Genomic DNA, 23,337 nt, shown 5'->3' with positions numbered 1-23,337 from the left:
GATGCTGTCTTGTTTTTTCATTTTCTTCTATCTTTTAACAGTGCTGTTGTAGTTTGTTGATTATTGTTTGTTATGGCATGTTAAACTACTCTGTTTTGCCATGAAAATAACCCTTGGTGCTGACAACCTTCATGGCATTAACTTTCATCCATCCATCCATCCATCCATCCAATCATCCATCCATCCATCCATCCATCCATCCATCCATCCATCCAATAATCCATCCATCCAATCATCCATCCATCCATCCATCCAATCCATCCATCCATCCATCCATCCATCCATCCATCCAATCATCCATCCATCCATCCATCCATCCATCCAATCATCCATCCATCCATCCATCCATCCATCCATCCATCCATCCAATCATCCATCCATCCATCTAAATTCCTGTATATTTACCTAAATTACTTTACACATGTTTAGTTTCACTGGTAAAAATGCTGTATCAATAACCTTTACTACCCTACAAAGGCCAAACTCACTAAATAACACTGAAACTGATTTAAAAAAAATATATTTAATAATTTTTATTTGGATTTTGTAGTGACTGCATTTTTACCTCAAGTATTCTCAGAATTTTAGCATATGAGCCAAACTCAAGACCTGATTTCAGCCAGATCTCAATTTTGCATGCAGCCTTTGTAGGGATGTATAATAGCTAATTCCATTTTTATTTAACCAATTAACCAAAAAATACAAAGAGCCCTAATATATTTCTCTCCACTCCATCCTTGCATTTGTGAGGACTCTGATTTGGCTTTATAATTTGCTTTAAGGCTGTATTAAATGATTCTGAAAGTGTATTGCTGTATTTTATTTACTTACTAATGTAGGTAGTATACCAAGAATAAGATTGGTTTAGGGTTTATATGTTTATTTATTTCAATATATTTTTTAAATGGGAAATAAGTGTAAAGTATTGGTAAAATGGGCCTTGTGCTTATAACAATTACGCCATGCTACGCCAATTACAGACATGAAAATAAGTAGTCTCACCACCCCCCAATCCCAAATGCACACCTGTGACATCACCAAGCCCACCCTAGTATAGCTGGCAGGAGCCGGGCCTGTTTACATTACTGATTACAGTATATTATTTTCTCAGTTACTTCCTTTTATGGATGCATTCGTTTAACGATCAAGGAATTTAACAAAATATTTAAAAAGCAAATACATAAGGCTTATTTGGAGAATTTAAGAAAACACATTTAATGTAGGCGCCAGTAATGTAATGCAAAGTTTGATGCACAGCGTGTCCATGACTCATTGAGATTTTAGGTTAATATTCATAAGAGTGTTTAAAGGAAAGTGTATATTTTCACAAGTTTGAAAAACCTTATTGCCTAGTTTTTTTAAGCTGATATTAAGCAGATCGGTTGTGTGACATACATTTTTAAAAGTACAAATGTTCCATGTAGTCTCTCAATTAATATGAGCTCATAAAAAGTACATGCACTAAGCGAAAAATGAAAAATGCTTTTTAAAATAACAAGATTGCAGGACATTTCAACGTCCTACAGGAATTTTTGTTGGTATTAAGTAATAACGGATTGGAATGTGGACTACAACAATGCCTTATGCTTGTGTGAATGGATGAATGCAGATATTCTCTTTGATGTATTTCACTTATAGGTGCAGCATTTGGTCGATTAGTGGGTGAGATTATGGCTACTCTCTTTCCTCATGGTATCCTGTTTGATGGAATACTGTACCGCATCATCCCTGGAGGGTACGCTGTCATTGGTCAGTCATACTTTCCTTCTCTTCCAATCCACCTCTATTACCAAATGTTTGCTCATGCTGCACTGATGATGTCACATCATGTTTCTCTCCCCTCTTCTCCATGTCTTCAGTCCTTCACTGCATGATTCCTGTCCATACACTTTTGCTTTCCTTATTTCACCCCTCAATCTGTCACACTGTTTAAGTCTACCTTGTCTTACACTGCAAAACACTATTTTTACTCAGTATTTTGATCTTGTTTTATATTTTTACTGGAAACCAAGAGTGTAGATCACTCCATCTTTCTATCCTGTTACACTGTTGGTCAATCCCATTCTCTTTCTCTTACTCCAAATAAGGTGCAGCAGCACTGACTGGAGCGGTCACTCATACCGTTTCCACAGCAGTGATCTGTTTTGAACTGACCGGTCAGATCTCTCACATCCTGCCCATGATGGTTGCTGTCATCCTTGCCAACATGGTCGCGCAGGGTCTGCAACCCTCACTGTATGATTCCATTATCCAGGTCAAGAAACTGCCGTATCTACCCGAGCTGGGCTTTGGCCACATAAGGTGTGCAGACACCGCAAACCCCACAAATGTGTGGTTTCAATGAGATTTCACTTTTGGCTGGGCCAGAGCTATTATATATTACATGAAACTCTGCGGCAATTGAAACAGTGGACAGCAGGTCCAAAAGGGGGCACTGTGTCTCCAAATAAGTTTACGCTTAAAATGATCCAAGTCTCTGAATACATAAGTCAGGCATTTGGGGTATCATTTGAAAGCTTAGAATCTGACATTTTCATAGATTACCATCACTTCTGCATTTATGTTACATAAAATAACAAAATAAAGCATTAGACAATTTTTTAAAGAATCACAAAGTGAAATACGATTTTTGTAAGACATCAAATACAAACGTCTCTTTTATGCGCCAATCACTGCTGCTGTAAGCCCCAAGTAGCCAAAAACTTGATATCTGCTTTTACATTATAGTTAAAGCAGTTTTCTAAAACAATTGCCATTTTTTTATTTGTCTGTGATCTTGATTTTGTGAACAATCCTTACATCTTAGATATCCAGAACAAAATATGCGGTCCAGCAGGAAAAGCATGCTAAACAAATCATCAGAAATATACAGTATGTTATAGAATATACTATTGATGATAAAAATGTTATACATCATTGCAAAGGAGAGGACCTCAGTTTCCTAATCTATCCACCTAGATAGGCCAACATATTTAGAACTTCAAATTAGACTCAATGTCTGTGGATGAGCACATCTGTGAGGGCTAAAATGCATTAGATCACCACCTACATTTCAGATCTGCATTTTGTGATTTAGAGTGATGAGGAAAACATTTTACTTCATGCATCTACTGGAATGAAATAAGACCATTTGGAGGGAGCTGGAGTAAACAGAACCAGAATTATATGTTTAAAAATTTTGGAAAACAACAAAAAAAGTTTTCTATTCATCATAAGATTGTAAACATATAAAATATAATTTGGTTTCTGACTAAATTAGTCCACAGTGTGTGTAAATGGTGAGCTTTTAAATTTGAGTGTGAAAATTTGCAGGCGGCAGCTCAAAAATGCCCCAAAGTTGAAGAGGTTCATTTACTTATTTAAAATTAAATTAATTTTCATTGATTTTTATTTTATATTAATTTAATTTTCATTATGTATATTTAAATTTTCGTAAGTTTTCATTTAATGGCTGTTTTTCAGTATTTTTTTTTTAGATATTTAATTTTTGTATTTTTTAGGACTACCAAAGTGGTGTGTTAACTGCTATCATTTAAAAATGTTTAAAGCTGTTACATTTCGGGTCATCTATGTTTTATGAAGGCAGGATGTAAAGGTTTCAAATTGTATAATATACTGTGTAATAAAAACTAACATTAAAATTAAAAAGCCTTTAAAAAAAAAGCATTAAAAAGTTTTCCAAAGTGCGTGCTAATATAAAGTGTTTTTGACAAACTCTTTTTCCGGTGGAGGAAAACACAGTTCCAGTGTGGAGGCGTAAATGTAGCGAAAGCAATGTGTTTTCTTCTGAAAATGTTGAAGTGTGGACGTGGCCTTAGTTTGTTTTACAGTCATAAAAAAAAAAAATGTCATTTAGTTTCAGTTTTTCCAATTAAATTTAACTAAAAATAATAATAATAATTTAGTTGTCATTTTAGTTTTTGTTGATGAAACACCACCACTGTATTATGTCACAAAACAGCTTGGTTCACAGTGCAGGCAGGTTCCCTCACCCTCGCACGCTGACAGAACCTCAAAGTCTGTGATTCATTAGCAGCAGGAGCCATTTGTAAATACACTTGTCAACGAGGGGCGGCAACATGAAGCCTTGGCACCCTTCCAGCTAACAGTGAGCCACAGCAAATACATTAGATTTGGGCTATTCATTACCTCTTTATCAATGTCATGGTCTTTGCCTTAATCTACTCTTTGTGGTCCAGAGTTATTAACCTCTTTTAAGAGTGTCAGCAATTTATAGTGTCTAACTGTTGAGCATCTGTTTTCTTGCAGCCAGTATAATATCTTTGTGGAGGACATCATGGTGAGGAAAGTAAAGTTTCTATGTTCCCAGTCTACATACAGAGAAGTACTCCATTTAATGGATTCAACGTCGCTAAAAACCATCCCGCTGGTGGACTCAAAAGGTAATATCACACAGGCTGTAAATACGTGTTATTTCGACAATTGTTTTAGACTAGTTGAATTTATCTTAAGTGCATGCAGTATACCTAGGTGAGCTGTGTATTTACATATACAGTGCATAAATGACCATTTATGGAGTTTCTGCCTATAGAGTGCTTAAAATCAGTTACTTTTAAAGATCCTTTTAGCTTTTGAAGGTAGCTGACTACAGTATTGTATGCAGACAGTAGACAGAAAGGTTTTAAAAACAGAGCTTTGATGTCCCAAATGATTTTTATGCTCATTTGTAACTGGCTTCTGAACTAATTTCACCTTCAACAGAATCGATGATTCTATTAGGCAGCATTGAGAGATCTGAGCTTCTCGCCCTCTGTGATTGGTGGCTGTCAGCAGAGAGGCGGATCCTAAATCAAGGACAGGGCTCACAATGTCATGTGCCTTGCGAAAAAGTCAGCTGGGAATCCTTTGCCTTTGTTGATGAGGAAGGAGATGACAATGAAGAAGACAAGGTATCTGTCAAAGGGATGCAAAGACGGTTTAACATGTACAAAATGCTCTTTTTTTCTTACTTGTAAGTTTTTGCTGCCCCTTTTAGTTAGTTTTGAAATTTCCCCAAGTAGATTCTTTTTTTTCTTTTTTTTGGCCCAAAGTGTCAATGTTAATTTGTATGTATTGTGAAAATGCATGCAATTAAACATCACAGGCAAACGAGTGACAGGTTTTATTTGTTTGTTTGATCAAAACAAAATTTCAATTTGTAAACATGGTGCAAACTTGTCTTTACCCTTAATACATTACAGACAAAGGTTTTAATGACTTTTTTATTTGTTAAATTGACCAAAACACTAAATAGCAGCTTGTATACATAGTAATAGTTTACAATTGATCAATCAAAACATCAAAGGGAAAATTATGACTGGCTTTGCTTGTTTGGTCAAAACACTCAATTTCAGTTTGTACTCGTGGTGTAAATTTGTTTTTGATGCATTCAAATATCACAGGTGAAACTTTGAATTACTTATTTTATTTTTGTTTGGCCAAAACACTCAATATCAGCTTGTATGCATAGTAAAAGTTTGCCATTGATCCATCGAAACGTCACAGGGAAAAATGTGAATGATTTTTGTTTGTTTAGTCAAAACACTCAATTTCATGTTTGTATACATGGTGTAAACTTGCCCTTTGATCTCTTAAAACATCACAGACAAAGGTTGAATTATTGTGTATTTATTAATTTGGCCAAAACTCAGTTTCAGCTTGTATACAAAGTAAAAGTTTGCAATTTGATCCATCGAAAAATCAAAGGAAAAATGTTTTTGTTTGTTTGTTTGGTCAACACTCGATTTTAGTTTGTATACATTGTCAAAATTTGCTATTTGATCCATTAAAACAAGAAAGAGAATGACTTTTAGAGAAAAATTGTACCATTTCTTGATACATTTTTCATCTTTTTACATGAAATTCTATACTTTTTAATTAATTAATATTTTATTTTACATTTAGACGGTGCCAGTTCAAGAGGAGAAAAACGGCCCTCTACCTGTGTCCAAACCGCCAGAACCCTCCACCAATCATATGTCGCCTGGTGAGAGAGTTCTCCAGTGAACATAAACTGATCCAATTTCTTTAGAAATCCTTGTAAACCTCAGGCAATCACTTTAATTGAAATAGCATCTTAAGGCATTATAAATGATATTCATCCTTTAATCTGCTTTCTCTGTTTTTCTGTCTTTCCCGCTCTCTTTCTCTTGCATAGATAAGGGTCCTTCGCAGTCTTTTGGGAAAATTTTACGTAACTTCTTTACCTCCTCTTCAGAAAGACCTACAGAAGGTCAGCCCCAGGTACATTTTTGTGTTGAAAGGTTCCTTGTGAAAATCTGTGTTCCAGTTTGTGTGCACCAATTAAAATACTGTCACGATTTATGACATTTTAATGAAAGGATGATAAAATGAGGATAGGACATGTATTGCTAATGGTCTGCATTAATATTCATCAGTGTTTCCCAAGGACATGTACGGGTAAAGGGAAGTGAATAGTCTTTCATAGAACTTTTTGATATGTAAAGTAATAAGCCCTACTCATTCAAAAATATTGATGAGTTCAAATACTTGGAGCAAATATAGAATTCTATGTATGAACGAATTATCTCTTTTTCCATTTAGGAGCCTTATCCTCCACCTTTAACGGACACAATGACACCGGAGGAGGTAGCCTTGAAATACCACAATATAAAAACTACAAAATGGAGCTATATTTAATTGATCATGAAATTACATTTAATTCATGATTAGTAGGTGGAAATTATCAGATTTGCTAAGTCTTGTGTATTTTATTTTAGTTGAACTTGTGTACATTTTAAAGTATGTGGTAGCCGAGTCAAAGCCATACCTGGTTGTGATTGGTTAACATAGATCAAAGCCTGGGAGGAGGCAGAGATGGACAAACATGTGGAAATCGATCAGATCAGAATAGACCCCTCCCCGTTCCAGCTTGTTGAGAGAACATCACTACATAAGGTGAGAGGAGACAATCACAGTTGTTAGTGTGAAGTGAGCCATTCGCATTATATTCATCATTTTCACAATGAAGCATTATGAAATGGAATGTAGTATGTTCGCAGTATGATTCAGGATTTGAAGGTCAATGAATCTTGACTGTTCACTTTTTCCCAGACTCATACCCTGTTCTCTTTGCTGGGCTTGAGTCATGCCTATGTAACCAATACTGGCAAACTGGTGGGAGTTGTGGCACTAAAAGAGGTACCCCATCCATCCATCCATCAACCTTATTCACAGTAGAGCCAACTTTGGTTGTGGGGATAAACGTACCTTCTTTTCAATGACATGCACTGTATAAAGCAATCAAAAAAGCTCCTAGATTACATATAATTTTCCACAACTCATGTTGTATGGAGGTTTTTATCCTGAATTATCTTGGAGAAAATATCAGTGTTTTCTCTAGCGGAATTATCAAAAAACACTTTAAACAACTGTACAACCCATTGAAGAGACTATACGTCTATCCCTCACAGCCTCGTTGTCATTCCCATCAAAAATCAAAGATGGCGCTGCTGTGAATAAGGTCTATATCCATGCATCTATCCATCCAACCATTTAATCAACAAACTGTCATTTCTTGTTGAGGAGTCACTGACAATTAAGGTTGTCCAAGATAAAAATGAGAAATACATAGCCATGAGGGTCAAAGGGGGGATTTTATTTTTTCAGCTTACGACAAAATGGTACCTGCGTGTTGGTTACAGCACCTTCACTTTTATTTGGTGGACAAAAGTTTTAAAATAATAATAATAATTTTTAAATGAAATTGTAGCACTTATATTTTTAAAGAAATTATTCCAAATTTGTAATGCCAACATTTGTTTTTCAAGCATTTCAGGTTTAATGTAGACTTTTCTTTTCCTTTTTTCGTTTTTGCTTAGAAATGTTAAACATGTTTATCATAGTAGAGGTGTATTCAAGAAATTGCTTTGTGTGAATTGCATTTTTAATGATTTTTGAATAATTTTAATAGATCCGGACAAAAAAGCATCACGTTAATGACATGAATACAACTTATATCTTTGGATTGAAGATAAATAGAAAAAGATAATGGATAAACATGAAAAACAAATGGAATCTTTAAAGGTCCCATTAAATCGCTTGAGGGGCACAGATAGTTTACCCAAAAACGTTATGTACTCTCTCTCATGCATCCTAGATGTGTATGGCTTTCTTCTTAAACAAAGATTTTTACATTTTAGAAAATATTTCAGCTCTGTAGATCCACACAATGCAAGTAAATGGTGGCCAAAACTTTGAAGCTCCTAAAAGCACATAAAGTCAGCATAAAAGTTATCTATATTACTCCAGTCGTTAAATCTATATCTTTAGAGAAAGATTATCTTCCTTGCCCAGTAGGTTGCGATATGCACAAAGAATGCAAATCGCCAAAAACAAAAGATGAAGAAAGTGGAATTGAAAGTGAAAGTGGAGATTTATAGTAAAAAAGGATTTAAATATTTATCTGTTTCTTACCCACACCTATCATATCGCTTCAGAATATTTGGATTTAACCACCGGAGTCATATGGATTACTTTTTTGATACCTCTATGTGATTTTTGGGTCTTCAAAGTTGATCCGTTTTCCTGAAAGAGAAAGATTGTCAATTTTAAATGCGTATCGTCTGTCTTCTAAAAGTCAATTTTGTCAAAGTTTAGGAATACACTAGCATATAAATAACCTCAAAGCTAACACACATGGACTAGAATCCACAAAACTCTCATTTTAACCCCCTAAAGCAGATACCTCATTTGCTTCTTTTTTCTGTACCAGCTCCAAAAAGCTATCGAGGGCTCCACGCGCAGCGGCGTACGCCTGCGCCCCCCTCTGGCCAGTTTTCGCGATACCATCCGTAAGTCTGCGAAGCCTCCACAGGCTTCCTCCCCTCCGTCTGCCCCCGGCCCCGTCACAGCCCCCTCTTCGCCTCTGTCCACCCCTGTGGTACCCGATTCCCTGAGCCCAGCAGCCCCAGTGAAGGACATGAAGGAGATGGAGGTTTGGATCGAGGGTGTGAAACGGGAGGTGATTGTGGAGAACAGCAGTAGTACAGCCTCAGGAAGCGGCAGCTGCATTGGTGGGATAGGAAGTAGTGACAGTGAGGGAGGAAGTTCAGAAAACAGCCCCACCCTGCCCCCCACCTCTCTTCTTCCAATCCCTCTCTCCACCTTACAGTCGGTCCCCGAGAACAAAGAGAGTGAAGACATCGAGGACGAGGAGACCCTTTAGAACAAAGAATAGTTTGGGGTGTATTTTTGTTAACTTTTTATATAATGATTTCATTTTTTTCTTCATTTGCTTGTTTTTAAAGGGTTTAAATGATCTGTCCTTTTTCCTTTTAGTTTTTTCTGTTTCTCTTTCTAGCAAATTCTTTAAAGTTATATAATCTTATATTGATGATTGCACATTCTGCCACAGGACAAGTATACTGGAAATATCAGGGAGTTTTGAAGACCTGGGAAAGTCATGGAAATTAATGCCATCATAAATCTCATGGAAATGTCTATACTTAATATAATTGTTTTTTTTTTTATGTTTTCACCTTAATATTGATCGAGTGTAGAGTAAAACTTGATCGCAAGCCATATATTCTTGAGAGCAAATGTTACTTATTGGTCGGCTCCTTTCAATCAATTGGTCAAAACAGATCACAAATTGGTCTAAATGATTAATTAACCAGTCAGTCTGAATCAAAATGATTTTTAATAATCACAAACGACTGCAGAATTCATGGAAAAGTCATAGAAATCCATAAGATCATATGATTATTTAAAAAAATGTCTTCACAATATAACCACTTAAAATATTCCGGATTCTTCTACATTTTTCTGTTGTAATCTTTTTTTGTAACACAGGCCCTATGACTGTCCATCACTTTTAAAGGAGTAGTTCCTGTCATTATTTACTCATCATTATGTCGTTCTGAACCTGGATGACTTTATAACACAAAAGAGAAAGTTTACTAGAATGTCCAAACTGCCCTTTCCCACACAATAAAAGCTTACAGTGATCATGTGTTGTCTAACTTTAAAAAATATTCATGACCGATCACGATGTAGCAAGAGTCTGCAAAAATGCAAATCCATTTTCATTGTAGGGAGAAAGATTTCTTTAAAGTTTTCAGTGGCATGTTCAAGCTACACTGAAAAAAATTGAAGGTGTATTTAAAAAAACCTAGGAAACAATTTCCACACAAAAATTGGTTGTAAATTGTACTACGTAAGTAAAGGCTACACACAATTCTTGGGGGCTTTAATTAAAACTTCTCAAGTAGAGTTTACTTTGAGATATTTTTTGAATGTAAATTTTACTAAATTTTTGTTTGTACATTTTACTCAAGCAATGTAGTACTGATGTAAACTCTGCTTTTAAATGTGTACTAGCATTTCACTGTTTTTTAATACTCAATCATGTACCACATGACACACAGAAACCTTCCACTGGGAAAATTAATGCATGCTTTGTAATCTATTAGACAATATCACCTTGTTTTAATGGTGGTAGAAACAAAGATCAGAGCTGTCCACTCAGACCTAAACACTTGGTGCATAAAACACGGTGACGGTAACAATCAACGCATAATATTTTTGATTATGAACGGGTAATATTGAATAGAATATGAACTTCACACTTCACTAAACAAGAAGTTACCAAATGTAACAACAAAATCAACAATACAGTTGGTGTACATAAACTTGCAAACAGTGAAACAAGCTCATTAATTATTCAAGCCCTGTGCACTTAAGTACATTTGACCTATTTTAACCTGTGAAATTTACTTAAATTAGCAAGTAAATATGACAAGGATTTTTTCTTTAGGATTCATACATGACACATTGTAAACATAACAAACAATCATAAATAATATTTACTAATAAGCTAGAGCATTCATTTGTACATTTCTGAATTAAGTACAAATATACAATTTACTTAACATTTTCAAATTCACACTTAAACTAACTTTTATGTAAAAAATACTTCATCTTTTCTGCTATATTTACTTTACCACAAAATATTTTTTTTCAGTGTACATTACATGTATGAAAAAAACTGAATCCCATAAAAAAATGTATAGAGTTATAACATGAACACCTATATCATTGGCATATAAATTGCTAAAAATGTTTAATCATGTTTACATATAAAATGACAGACCTCACTCATGCATACAACTGGACATTAGTGTTATATGTCGTGAATCCTTTATCATGCCATGTTCTGAAATTGATATTTAATTCAAGAACTTTCTAATCTATATTCCCACTGTATTCAGCTATATAACTGTCAAAAAAATATCAAAATTGTTGGACAAAAGTTGGCCAGCAGATGGCACATGGTGAACTTGACATTTTCAGAATTTGACATAACCTCATTTTCACCTGGAACATATTCCCTTTGCTGTCTCACCCTTGTGTCCTTTTTCAGTTATCATTTCATGTGATTAAAATTCAGGGTGTGTGCACTGTCCTCTTAATTTCTCCTTTTCTTTCAAATGTCTCTCTCAGGTCTCTCTCATGTCTTTAAACCAAGGGCTCATATGAACACAGTCTATGTGGGGTTTTGTGATCTGCTGTCTTCTTTTGGTTGTTTGTGTTCATTTAATGTGATTTTGTGTCTGATCAGTGAAACATGACCAGTTACATTTATTGCCTCCCATATAAGTTTGTTTGTTTTTGTCACCCTTATATGTGTATTTATTTATGTATTTATTTGTCTCTTTTCCTCTCAGCGTGATGACATATTGACAGATACTGTATAAGAAAATGTGAGTCATAAAGTCGTTTCTAAAGGTTAATGGATTTAATGTATTCGTCTTAGTCATTGATTTTCAGATTTATGGTTGACCTTTTAATCATGGTAAAGGGATTACATTTTGATTTTAACTCCCAGAATTTAATAGCATTGCAATAAACAACGACACAATGATTTATTTTTTTATTTATTTTTTGTTAGTTTTTTTGTCTGCCGTTTGAACCTGGTTGTTTTGAAATTGTATAAGTGCGTGTATAGTCAGTGAATGTATGGATATGTGTTGTGTGTGCCTTTTCATAAATGAGACCGTCATTCACAATAAGGATTTTTATTTACAGCACATTAAAATGCATATGATTTAAATATGATGATACAGGATGACACAATGAATGATGTTGAAGGAAACTGCAAAATTGCTACCTAACTAGCTATATTTGTCCATAATCAGAAATCCTTTTGATTTCATCGTTTAACTTAATTCATACTTCCGTGTTTTCTAAATTCATCATATTTCACAGAGTAGTTATTGCCCCATGTAATCATTGCTCTCAGCCATTTACATTGCCATCCTTTGGACATTTACAAAGAGGCTCTGAAACTAAAGTTGTTGAGAAAATATTTTCCTTCATTTTGTCTTCTCGGCAGAGGTTTGATAAACATGAGAGATCCTCCACTTTTAAACATTTCAATCCGATAATAGATAATGACATATTTTCTTTTCTTTTTCATTTTGTCCTTTTTAAATGGTTGCTAATTTTCTCAAATACAACCCACCAGACCCATGAAAAATTCTCTCTTTCAGCTGACACCTACAATGTTTGAAATATCACAAAGAATGGCAAATCGCAGGCCTCGTTAGTATAGAAAAATAAATGTTGCCTCGGCATTGCATAATGGCATTATTACCAAAAGCAAAACTTTCAAAATCATTGAAGAAAAGAAATGATTTGCTAAATCAAATGCCTTTAAAAATGCCACATCCAAAAACACAACTTTACTGTCTGTTGTTTTTTTTTTCCTTTTTTTCTTTCAGAACATAACAACTTATGACAAAGATTTGACATGTGCACACTAGTATCTAAATTACAGCTTAATTAATATGACATAATTAGTGAAAAGCCTGCAAGCAGAAAAGCACATTCATATATTTTAGAGTTGTCAATTTCATATGATTTCGTATGATTTTGTACGAGTTCATTCATATAAATGTGTGCGATTTCATCACGTGCAAATGCCTGTATGACTAATGCGGAAGAAAGCCCAAGTTTCGAGCACGAGGTGTTAAGGACATGATTATTAATATTATGCCCTTACCCAAACCCCTTATCTAAACTTAACCGATCAGTAGAGGGTGTAAACATGATGGGAATCTGTTGTGTGAAACAGAAGCAAGTTATTGTAGCGTATTAGATGGCAATGATGTCCAGGGACATCATTGGCTGTAATGAAAGTCATACGAATTCATATTATTGCAGTCTACGATATCATACAAATTTTTAGAAGTCGTGTCGCCGTGAGAGTGTGTAGCACTGCCTATGTGTCCACAGTCATATGGTCTGTCATGACAAAAACATACAGTGACCATTGCTTAATATCATACATGTCATGTACTGTATACCCCATTACCACATGATTAATAAGAGTTTATCGCTTTGCATTTATGCCAGTTTGAAATGAATGACTTAAAGGGATAGTTCACCCAAAAATGAAAATTCTGTCATCATTTACTCACCCTCATGTTGTTTCAAACTTGACTTTCAGATTTACTTTCTTGCGTGGAACACAAAAGGCGATGTCAGGCAGAATAACAGCCTCAGTCACCATTCACATTCATTTTATGGAAAATAGATGCAATGAAAGTGAATGGTGACTAAGAATGTCAGTGCCTACAATCTACTTTTTTGTTCAACAAAAGAAAGGATGTCAAATGTGTTTGGAAAAACATCAGGGTGAATAAATGATAGAATTTTCATTTTAGGCTAAACTGTCTCTTTTAGATTATGCATTTTATGAATGGTTAATGTATTTCTGAAGCAAATGGTTTGATTTGGCCGTCATTAGTTCATCAGCCTTATTGTCTACTTGATTAAAAAAAAAAATTGGAAATTAATGGATAATATTCCACAAATTTGAGTCATCCTCAGGATTTCACTTTAGTTTCCTGTAGTTTCAGACTCAACAGATTAAATATATCAAAAGTTTACTTTATTGATGCTGTTGTTGCACGTGAATATTGATGAAGCTTCCTGGAATGATGATGACTCTTCAGATTTCCTTTGTTTGTTTATGTACACTGTTCAGTGCAAATCAATAAAGAGCAGCTCAGCCAGGCAGTACACAAACAGATAAACACAGACATCAATCAAAAAACTTAATGGGATAATTCACACTGAAATAAATATTATGTCATCATTAACTCACCCTCATGTTATTCCAAACCTGTATGACATTCTTTCTTCTGTGGAAACTAAAGATGTTAGGCAGCATGTTAAAGTCAGTCACAATTATCTTTCAATGTCATTTTGTATGCATTTTCACTTTCACTTTTTCCATACAGTGAAAGTGAATGGTGACTGAGGCTAAATTCTACCTCTGCTTTTGTTTTCCACAGAACATTTTGGAACCACATGAGAGTTAGTAAATGATGACAGCATTTTCATTTATTTATTTATTTTTCATTTCACATTCATTTAGGGGTGAACTATCCCTTTAAGGACAGAACTAGGGCATCACTGAAGAAGATGGGCAATACATTCGTTTATGTCCATAGTAGTGCATAAGTCTTAGTAACAATACAGTTAGCATGTTGAAAAGGGCAGCACTGTTTCCAGTCAGGCAGTATTGTGCTTGATTATATAAAGAGCAAAAACATGTTTTCAAGGGTGTTTGTGTGTGTGTGTGTGTGTGTGTGTGTGTGTGTGTGTGTGTGTGTGTGTGTGTGTGTGTGTGTGTGTGTGTGTGTGTGTTTGTGTTTGTTGGAGGTAAAGTACATAGGGGCACTTAACACAACAGCTTTGCCAAACGTCAAATTCGTAACATGTTTTTCAGAATATACCTTTAAAGACACATACATTCATACATTCGTACTAACATACATACAGTACATACATGTTATATATACATACAAATACATACTGTTTCATTGGCTTTTAGTTTTATTACAAAAATCAACATATATATTATTACTATGCTTATACTGTTAGTTCCGGGTCACTTAAATACTAAAAAAAAAAAAAAAAAAAAAAAAGGCATGCACTTTCTTTTGGTTGTATTGATTTCTCAGTATTGCACTTTTCAAATTAATTTGCAAGTGTACTTGGACTCCACCTCTCCTATGCCATAAAACTCTAGCATTCCACAGCAGCACATAATGCATCAATCCGAGCTTTGACACATATTTAGTCTCTATATGTGCCCTCCGAGAGTCTATTCTGTCACCTTGTCCTCCATCACCGTTAGTTAATAAAGAATAAATCTGTTCCTGTCATGGCTTCGCCATATGAGACAGTCCATAGGAGTACATATTGGGGGTAAAAGGGTGTTTACAATAGTTAACTGGTAGATTATTTCACAGACAGTTTTGTTTTGTTTGCCATATTGTCCATTGCTTTGAATTGAACTGTTAGTTGGTTGCAACAACTAAAACGGCTCCATCCTTCACCTTCTCTTCCTTCTCCTCCAGTGATTGAACGACGCAGGATGTGACCTCATAGGTCATGTGCTCAGCCAATGGCTCTGCTGGTGCTTGTCCTGGACTCATGCCCCCTGGTGGGGTGAAGTCTGCTCTCTGAAGTGGAGGGGTCAGGGCAGGAGTTACAGATGTGGGCTCAGGTTCAAGAGTTAATGTTATATCGTCCTCCTTGAGAAGTATAAAATAAATATAATGTTAGGTGTGCATATACATGATATTAGCTCTGTTCTAAAACCTAGTTATCTGACCTTCTTTGTACTACCCACATAGGCTGCTGCCTTCGAAGACAGCAAACTGAATGAAACGGAATCTCAAGAGTCACTGATTTGAAACACCCTACATAGGCAGCAACTCCACACAAGTATTATTCCTCATGTGGAGCGCACAACAGATTTGACTCACAATTGATTCCAATCGGCTGCCCCATGCATTTTAAGTCTAGGCCTTCAGTGCGATTCATGGCATTAAGAAAACACAGTTTTCAGAAGACACTGAAATCACACATTACCTGACAGTCAACTAATATTACCAGCTGGCATTTTAAAAACACGTCCATGCACGAAATCCAGAACCATGGAGGTCTAATACCAAGAAAACTGCTCTAATAATATTTGCAATTTAAATTTTGCTTTACATTTTGTTTCGTCAGGGTACATGGTTCCTTTTCAAAACTTGATCCATCACTGAATGCTCAAGCAGCCTAATTTACACTTAGAAAACTCCTGATGTTGCTATAACAATGCAAAAATCGCTCGATGATGCAGAACATTCTCAATGGCAATACCAGCAGTGACGACAGCAGACTCGTCAGCAAGATCTCGCGCTCGTCGCTTTCAAATGATCACTTAAAGCGTGATTGCGTCACTCAAGGCCAGCTAGAAGGCCTGGACTGGGACATATCTTTAAGATAACACCCACCAAGAACAAATAAATAAATCTGATTGTCTGATGAATCTAACAATCTGACTTTACATGCCTATTCACTGCAGTGTTCTATGGATATTCTGAAGGCCTGAGGGGGTGAAGCTCAGACTTACGCTTTGTCATGGCATGCGATTTGTGAAAAAGTTGTCACAATTTGCTTGTAAGCATTGAGGAAAAATGTGTTTATTGCTATTCATTTGTAGATGAATTAGAAGTGGAAAGCGATTGAAAATACATAGGCAAAAAGGTCAATAAGAATGAAAGGTTGAAACAATGTGTATTTATTAGGCATGTTACGCCAGCAGGGAAGGCTTTGCTGGCCCTGAGAAATCGCCACTGATTCCAGTAGAGTTTGGTATTAGCAAATGTTGCTAATACCAAACACAGTACTCGTATTTTTCAAGTACATTTACAGTAATTTCTCTCTAAATTAATGTCTAGGTAGGCAGCTCACTTGGCTTTTTAACACACATATTGTCACAATATTATTGTGAGGTCAGTTGTGATTAAATTATAGGTCTGTGCTCTCATAGACACTTGAAACTTGAAATAATTTAGCAATATATGAATTCAACAAATAACACAAAGCTTTATTATATGACAATAAATCTATTACCTTGATTTCCTCCTCCTCTTGCTGTTCAGGAATGCATTCATTCTCTGGGACAGACTCTTCTCCGTACACTTCCGCCATTCCCATTTCTCCCATGGTGACACTTATTTGTCCCATCATCTCTACTTGATGAGGCTCCACCTGAGCCGAAGCCCACAAGTCAGCCAATCTCGGGTGAGTAGGTGGGCCCAAACTATGTATAGTGCTGTTGGGTGTGGCCTGCAGGGAATGGGAGGCGCTGTGCAGTCGATGTTCCAAAGTCTTCAAAAAATGAGAAAAACAATTGTGAATGTTTGCAGGCAAAGATGGAATCTGCCGACATGTTTTGTTTTGTTTAGCCTTTTCTGCTCTTACTTGGGGGCTAAATTTGCCTGGATTTAAACATGGTAAAATGTGAGATAGAACTGAGAGTACTACTCTTTTTTTTTCTCCCTTTTATCCCCTTTTCTCCCCAATTTGGCATGCCTAATTCCCAGTGCGCTCTATGTCCTTGTGGTGGTGTAGTGACTTGCCCCAATCCAGGTGGCGGAGGACGATTCTCAGTTGCCTCTGCGTCTGAGACAGTCAATACACTCATCTTATCACATGGCTTGTTGATGTTACCGCGAGGACCTAGCACGTGTGGAGGCTTCACGCTTTTCTTAGCGGCATCCATGCACAACTCACTACGTGCACCACAGAGAGCACGAACCACATTGTAGCAACCACGAGAAGGTTAACCCAACATGACTCTTCCCACCCTAGCAAACAGGGCCATTTGGTTGCTTAGGAAGCCTGACTGGAGTCACTCAGCACGCCCTGGATTCAAACTTGCGACTCCAGGTGTGGTAGTCAGCGTCTTTACTTGCTGAGCTTACCAGGTCCCCCAGAACAACTCTTTTTGATAGCTGAAAGCATTATTAAACTGGCCAGAACATTAAACAAATGAATACACAAGGTGTGGGTGTAGCGGTAGCCAGCTGGTAACTGATAGCTGTACGTTATGTGTAAACCTCTCTCCCTTGGCCTCAAGAGGAGCACTAGTGACTGATGCTAGAGGCTGTAGCCTCCTCGTTAGCGTGCCCGCCTCTCATGCCAGAGAAACCGGTTCAAATTCTGTTCGGAGCGGATTGAGAAGGACCAGTTACATGGGCATGTTTCGAAATTTGTGATTGACAGGTGTTCCATTTATGTGGAAATATGCAGTTTAAATTTGGTGTGCACAAAGATTTTGGTGATTAGGTACAAATTTGCAATGAATAAGAAATTGGGCCACTACCTATGAATTAACTAAAGAACAAAAGGAGCAGCAAAAAAAGAGTAAAATACCATCACCTACTAAAAACAATATGCATATGTATTGCAAAAGGCCTCAGATTGAAATCCTGGACAAGCCCCCAATTTTTGATACAATCAGCTTATATAAACTTAAAGAGAGACAAAAATCAAAGAGTTACACTGTCCATCCCCCTGTGTTGGGCAGTAGTTATTAAAAGTAGTGATACAGCTGACTTAACTACACTTTTCAGTAGCATAACAGTAATTCAGCTATTTCCACAACAGGATAGCTTTTCCAGCGAGTAGCCCTTTAGCATCACGAAACGCTACATTTGAAACATACGTAGCAATGGAGCCGAGGGAGTAATCAAACACACTCACCTAAACCGTTCTCGCTCTCTCATGTATTGTGGGGGAAACAAGATAATTTAAATGAATCAGTTCTTTCGGACAGTTCATGTAAATGAACCATTTTAAATAAACAATTCACTAATATTTAGAGTTGAGAACTACGATTCAGTTTAGTAAGTTGGCTAGTTCAGATGGAATGGTTTTACTAGAGTTATATTGTAGTAACCATGACTGTAGTAACCATGGTTAATTTCAATAATTAATTTTATACTATGTTTGTATAACAAATAACATGGTTAAACTATAGTTACTGTAGTAAAGCTAATCATAGCTAATTTCTATAAGGTAGTCACACCCTATTTAAATATATTACTATCAGGTGATATTATTGAATCCTGCAATTAGTATTGTAATTACATTGTTACATATCTAAAATATTTTTTTCCTTTATATAGCTTCAATAGACTAGTTTCCATCCACCATTCACGCTATTTTGTTATCGACAAAGAAATTGCGACATTTGCCGCCTTCTGCCCGTTTCCATTCAAATGGCCTTTTATCGATAAAAATGGTGTGCGTGATGACGTCATGCTTAAAAAACACTTTGTCGCATAAGTTTTGGTTTAGCACAAAAGAAATCTGCTCTGAAGCCGTTTCTATTCAGAAATGTGTGTTTATCGCTAATTCGCCTCCCAGATGTCCCTAATTTATTTCCTCTGAAGTTTGGGTAAAATGGGGAGATTTTTGATCAAATTCAAAGCTTACTGTCATTTTAACTAACAAATAAAAGCAATCAGAAGAGGAGGAATTGCAATCAAAAGGGAACAGTTGTCCTTCTGATAGGACTGTAATATTGGTCCTGATGTTGCGCATATCGCAGGTTGGCCCGAATGACCCGAATGCGGATCGTCATGGCCCTGTTCAAGCTGGCAACCTGCCGGCAAAAGTAGTGAGGAATCTTTCTGTCTCAGTATAAGGACCATCAGTCGATGTGTATATGTGGTGTGCACAGCTATTAAAGAAAAAAAAAATGATGCAGTGTAATATCAGGGTTTACATTTGATACATCCCTGATATTCAATATTTTGAACAATCATCTAATCAAAAGCATCGCCGTCACAACTGCAATATGTCCCGCATATTTATCCAGCAACTTTTAACGATCAACTGAACTTGATTATCATCTAAAATATATTTTAGCTTCATAATGCAAATGTGATCCGAGGTAAAGATGGTTAGATTTAAAGTATTTAAATGTTTTAAAATGTTCAAAAGCTCATTTTCTGAAAGTGAACTCAGCATTGGACAAATAGTTCTGATAGTTTATAGTCTTGAAAAAAGTGCAGTACATTCTTCATCTACAGAACAGGGTAAAGCTAATTTAGTTTGTGTAAAGAAAAGGTATTTATATATAAATATAGGTCAAAAAAATATATACTTTTTTCATTTGGTAATTAATTTTTTTAATTTAATGCTTTTTTCATTTGGTAATGTATTTTATTTAATACAGAGAATTTTGCCGGCATTTTTTCAAAAGTAAAACTAAACAATAATTTAATAGAATTGGACTGTAAGTGTTCCAAAAATAAAAAAAGCACTGATGCTTTCTCCTATACTGTAATTATTTTTAATTTAAAACATCTTTGTGCACAGAAATTATATGTTTTATGTTTTGTGGGCTAATTCCGTGACTGTCGTCTATTTTTTTGAATAGTGTGGAAAAGCAACTTTAATAAATAAACGGATGGATACTGCAAATAAATTAATCACAAACAGTGGCCATTTATTTGTTCAATATGCACAAGATATTTGTATTGGCACTCCTGGTAGTGTTACATTTGCGGCATCGGATCTAGATCAATTCATAATCACGCACAATAGATGGGCTTTCAAAACTGTCGTCATGATTAACACAGGCTAACGATTGGGGCAATACTTGTGACATTACATTTTTGCGTTAATTCAAATTATATAGACAAAAAGTGTTTCCAAACCAGTTTTTCGTGACATTTGATGTATCAACATAGAGTTTATGCGCTTGAGTTAAACGGAAGTTTAAAGTAACTTAACTATTTTAAGTTATACGTACCTTGGATCTTGGGAAGCTACAGTTTTAAAGTAGCTTTTCCAACACTGCATATCTCTATCGCCATTATTAATCACAGTCAGTGTTCCAAATGCAGTGAGAGCATACATCTCATGGTTGAAAGAGTCCAAGCAGTTGTGGCACCAAGTACGCAACATTTGGTATAGTGGTAACTTTTCTGTCTTGTTTAAAATACCCTAGAAATAGCCTTATTTGACACAGTAGAGAGAACTGCTACATTGTGTTGACTGCTTATACAAATCAATAACATGGCAGCTTGTCAAACAGTATGTTTATGTTTGCTAACCTGTTGGTATTGCAGGAGCTGTTGCTGCTGGTACTGCTGATACTGCTGGAACTGCTGTAAGTTGTTCTGCTGCTGCAATGTCAGCTGCTGCTGTGTCAAATAGTGGGTGGAGCCATCGTAACCCTCACCTGAAGCCCCGCCCGCCATGATATATGAGCTAGTAGCAGGAGAGGCCACGCCCGAGGGCTCATTGCTGATTGGCTCCCATGCATCAGAGGAGGAGAGGCAGTAAAGGCCTTGGGAGACATAGGTGTGAGGCCACACTTCTGCAGAAGAATGGTGCAATGGCTGGTCTGGATGACAGAGACAGAGAAATGAGGAAAAAAGTAAGAAGACAGACAGTCAGACAGACAGAAGGTTATGAGAGTAAGTGGGAAAGTCAAATGCTCTAGAATTAAAGGCATAGTTTACCCAAAATGGAAATCCTTTCATCATTAACCCTCATTTTGTTCCAAACTTGTATGACCTCATTCTATGTTCAAAGGATGACAGAACATCATATGGGCTTGAAAAAAAAAAAAACTAAGAACTATCCATTAAAGGTGGTATCTAATTTAATTACAGAGAGAATAAAAGAATGCTTGCTTCACCTTTACAATAATCATCTCACAAGTGCCCCTTGTATGCATAGTTACAGTTCTTTAATTTAACGAACTCTCAATATATTGACATCATCAGGACACAATCTCAAAGAGACCCATTTGGTGTGATGCTATAACAATAGTAGAACCTTGCCTCAATCCACAGCTTGTCTAATCTCTGACTCAACCTCAGGAAAACCACTGCTCCACAAATCTTTACCATCGCCTTTGGGCCTGCAGCTGTCATTGTGGCGTGTCTGACATATTTCCACACACTAAATAAAGTGGTGGCAATGTGCTCGAGACCTGTCAAATGGACTGGACGGCACATCTGTCAAAGCTAGGTAAACAGTATAAATCAAAACCACAGAAATATCCAAGTGCTCACATCAGTGAAATACAGCAGTGTGGTTATGAGTTTGCTGTCACAATATGCAGGCTAAACAGTTCTTATTGCAAGAGCAGCTGAATATTCAGGATCCTCAGCCAGTGTAATAATCACAAACATGAAAGCAAACGCTTAAAGGGATAGTTCACCTATAAATGAAAATTCTGTCAGAATTTACTCACCCTCGTGTTGTTTTTAACCCATTTGACTTTATATCTTCCATAAAACACAAAAGGATACATTTTAAAGAATTGACAGGTCATTTTCCACATTCAGTTATAAAGAATTGGGACAGAAGTTTTTAAGATTCCAAAAGGAACTAAAAGCAGGATAAAAATATTACAAAAGTAGTTAATATGACTCATGCCTTACATATTAACATCTTTTGAAGTCTTATGATCTCAAAACATTAGCATATCATGAAAAGGGTCTCTAAACGAGCTATTAACCTAATCATCTGAATCAACTAATTAACTCTAAACACCTGCAAAAGATTCCTGAGGCTTTTAAAAACTCCCAGCCTGTTTCATTACTCAAAACCGCAATCATGGGTAAGACTGCCGACCTGACTGCTGTCCAGAAGGCCATCATTGACACCCTCAAGCAAGAGGGTAAGACACAGAAAGAAATTTCTGAACAAATAGGCTGTTCCCAGAGTGCTGTATCAAGGCACCTCAGTGGGAAGTCTGTGGGAAGGAAAAAGTGTGGCAAAAAACGCTGCACAACGAGAAGAGGTGACCGGACCCTGAGGAAGATTGTGGAGAAGGACCGATTCCAGACCTTGGGGACCTCGCGGAAGCAGTGGACTGAGTCTGGAGTAGAAACATCCAGAGCCACCGTGCACAGGCGTGTGCAGGAAATGGGCTACAGAGAAGCAGCACTGGACTGTTGCTCAGTGGTCCAAAGTACTTTTTTCGGATGAAAGCAAATTTTGCATGTCATTCGAAATCAAGGTGCCAGAGTCTGGAGGAAGACTGGGGAGAAGGAAATGCCAAAATGCCTGAAGTCCAGTGTCAAGTACCCACAGTCAGTGATGGTCTGGGGTGCCATGTCAGCTGCTGGTGTTGGTCCACTGTGTTTTATCAAGGGCAGGGTCAATGCAGCTAGCTATCAGGAGATTTTGGAGCACTTCATGCTTCCATCTGCTGAAAAGCTTTATGGAGATGAAGATTTCATTTTTCAGCACGACCTGGCACCTGCTCACAGTGCCAAAACCACTGGTAAAACGTTTACTGACCATGGTATTACTGTGCTCAATTGGCCTGCCAACTCTCCTGACCTGAACCCCATAGAGAATCTGTGGGATATTGTGAAGAGAAAGTTGAGAGACGCAAGACCCAACACTCTGGATGAGCTTAAGGCCGCTATCAAAGCATCCTGGGCCTCCATAACACCTCAGCAGTGCCACAGGCTGATTGCCTCCATGCCA

The 23,337-nt window shown here is 36.6% G+C and overlaps 2 protein-coding genes across 4 annotated transcripts in view; one reads left to right on the top strand and one right to left on the bottom strand.

Moving 5' to 3' along the window:
• LOC127619432 (chloride channel protein-like) overlaps nt 1-12,051 on the top strand; it is a 28,761-nt gene extending 16,710 nt beyond the window's left edge. The window contains exons 14-23 of the mRNA XM_052092286.1: nt 1,639-1,749; nt 2,088-2,301; nt 4,270-4,403; nt 4,723-4,910; nt 5,905-5,986; nt 6,158-6,243; nt 6,565-6,609; nt 6,814-6,918; nt 7,075-7,161; nt 8,735-12,051. Coding sequence (XP_051948246.1) covers nt 1,639-1,749; nt 2,088-2,301; nt 4,270-4,403; nt 4,723-4,910; nt 5,905-5,986; nt 6,158-6,243; nt 6,565-6,609; nt 6,814-6,918; nt 7,075-7,161; nt 8,735-9,187 — 1,505 coding nt within the window. The 3' untranslated portion in view covers nt 9,188-12,051. The remainder of the gene's footprint in view (nt 1-1,638; nt 1,750-2,087; nt 2,302-4,269; nt 4,404-4,722; nt 4,911-5,904; nt 5,987-6,157; nt 6,244-6,564; nt 6,610-6,813; nt 6,919-7,074; nt 7,162-8,734) is intronic.
• A 2,917-nt stretch (nt 12,052-14,968) lies between these two features.
• Nucleotides 14,969-23,337, bottom strand: part of LOC127620247 (uncharacterized) — a 43,588-nt gene continuing 35,219 nt past the window's right edge. For all 3 annotated transcript variants that reach the window (XM_052093406.1, XM_052093407.1, XM_052093408.1), the window contains 3 exons: nt 20,940-21,232; nt 16,942-17,199; nt 14,969-15,569 (listed from right to left, as the gene is read on the bottom strand). In XM_052093406.1, coding sequence (XP_051949366.1) covers nt 15,333-15,569; nt 16,942-17,199; nt 20,940-21,232 — 788 coding nt within the window. In that variant the 3' untranslated portion in view covers nt 14,969-15,332. The remainder of the gene's footprint in view (nt 15,570-16,941; nt 17,200-20,939; nt 21,233-23,337) is intronic.

This window comes from Xyrauchen texanus, chromosome 26 (assembly GCF_025860055.1).
Source record: "Xyrauchen texanus isolate HMW12.3.18 chromosome 26, RBS_HiC_50CHRs, whole genome shotgun sequence".
In the NCBI taxonomy this organism is placed as follows: domain Eukaryota; kingdom Metazoa; phylum Chordata; class Actinopteri; order Cypriniformes; family Catostomidae; genus Xyrauchen; species Xyrauchen texanus.
This window is presented reverse-complemented; position numbering and strand designations above follow the sequence as displayed.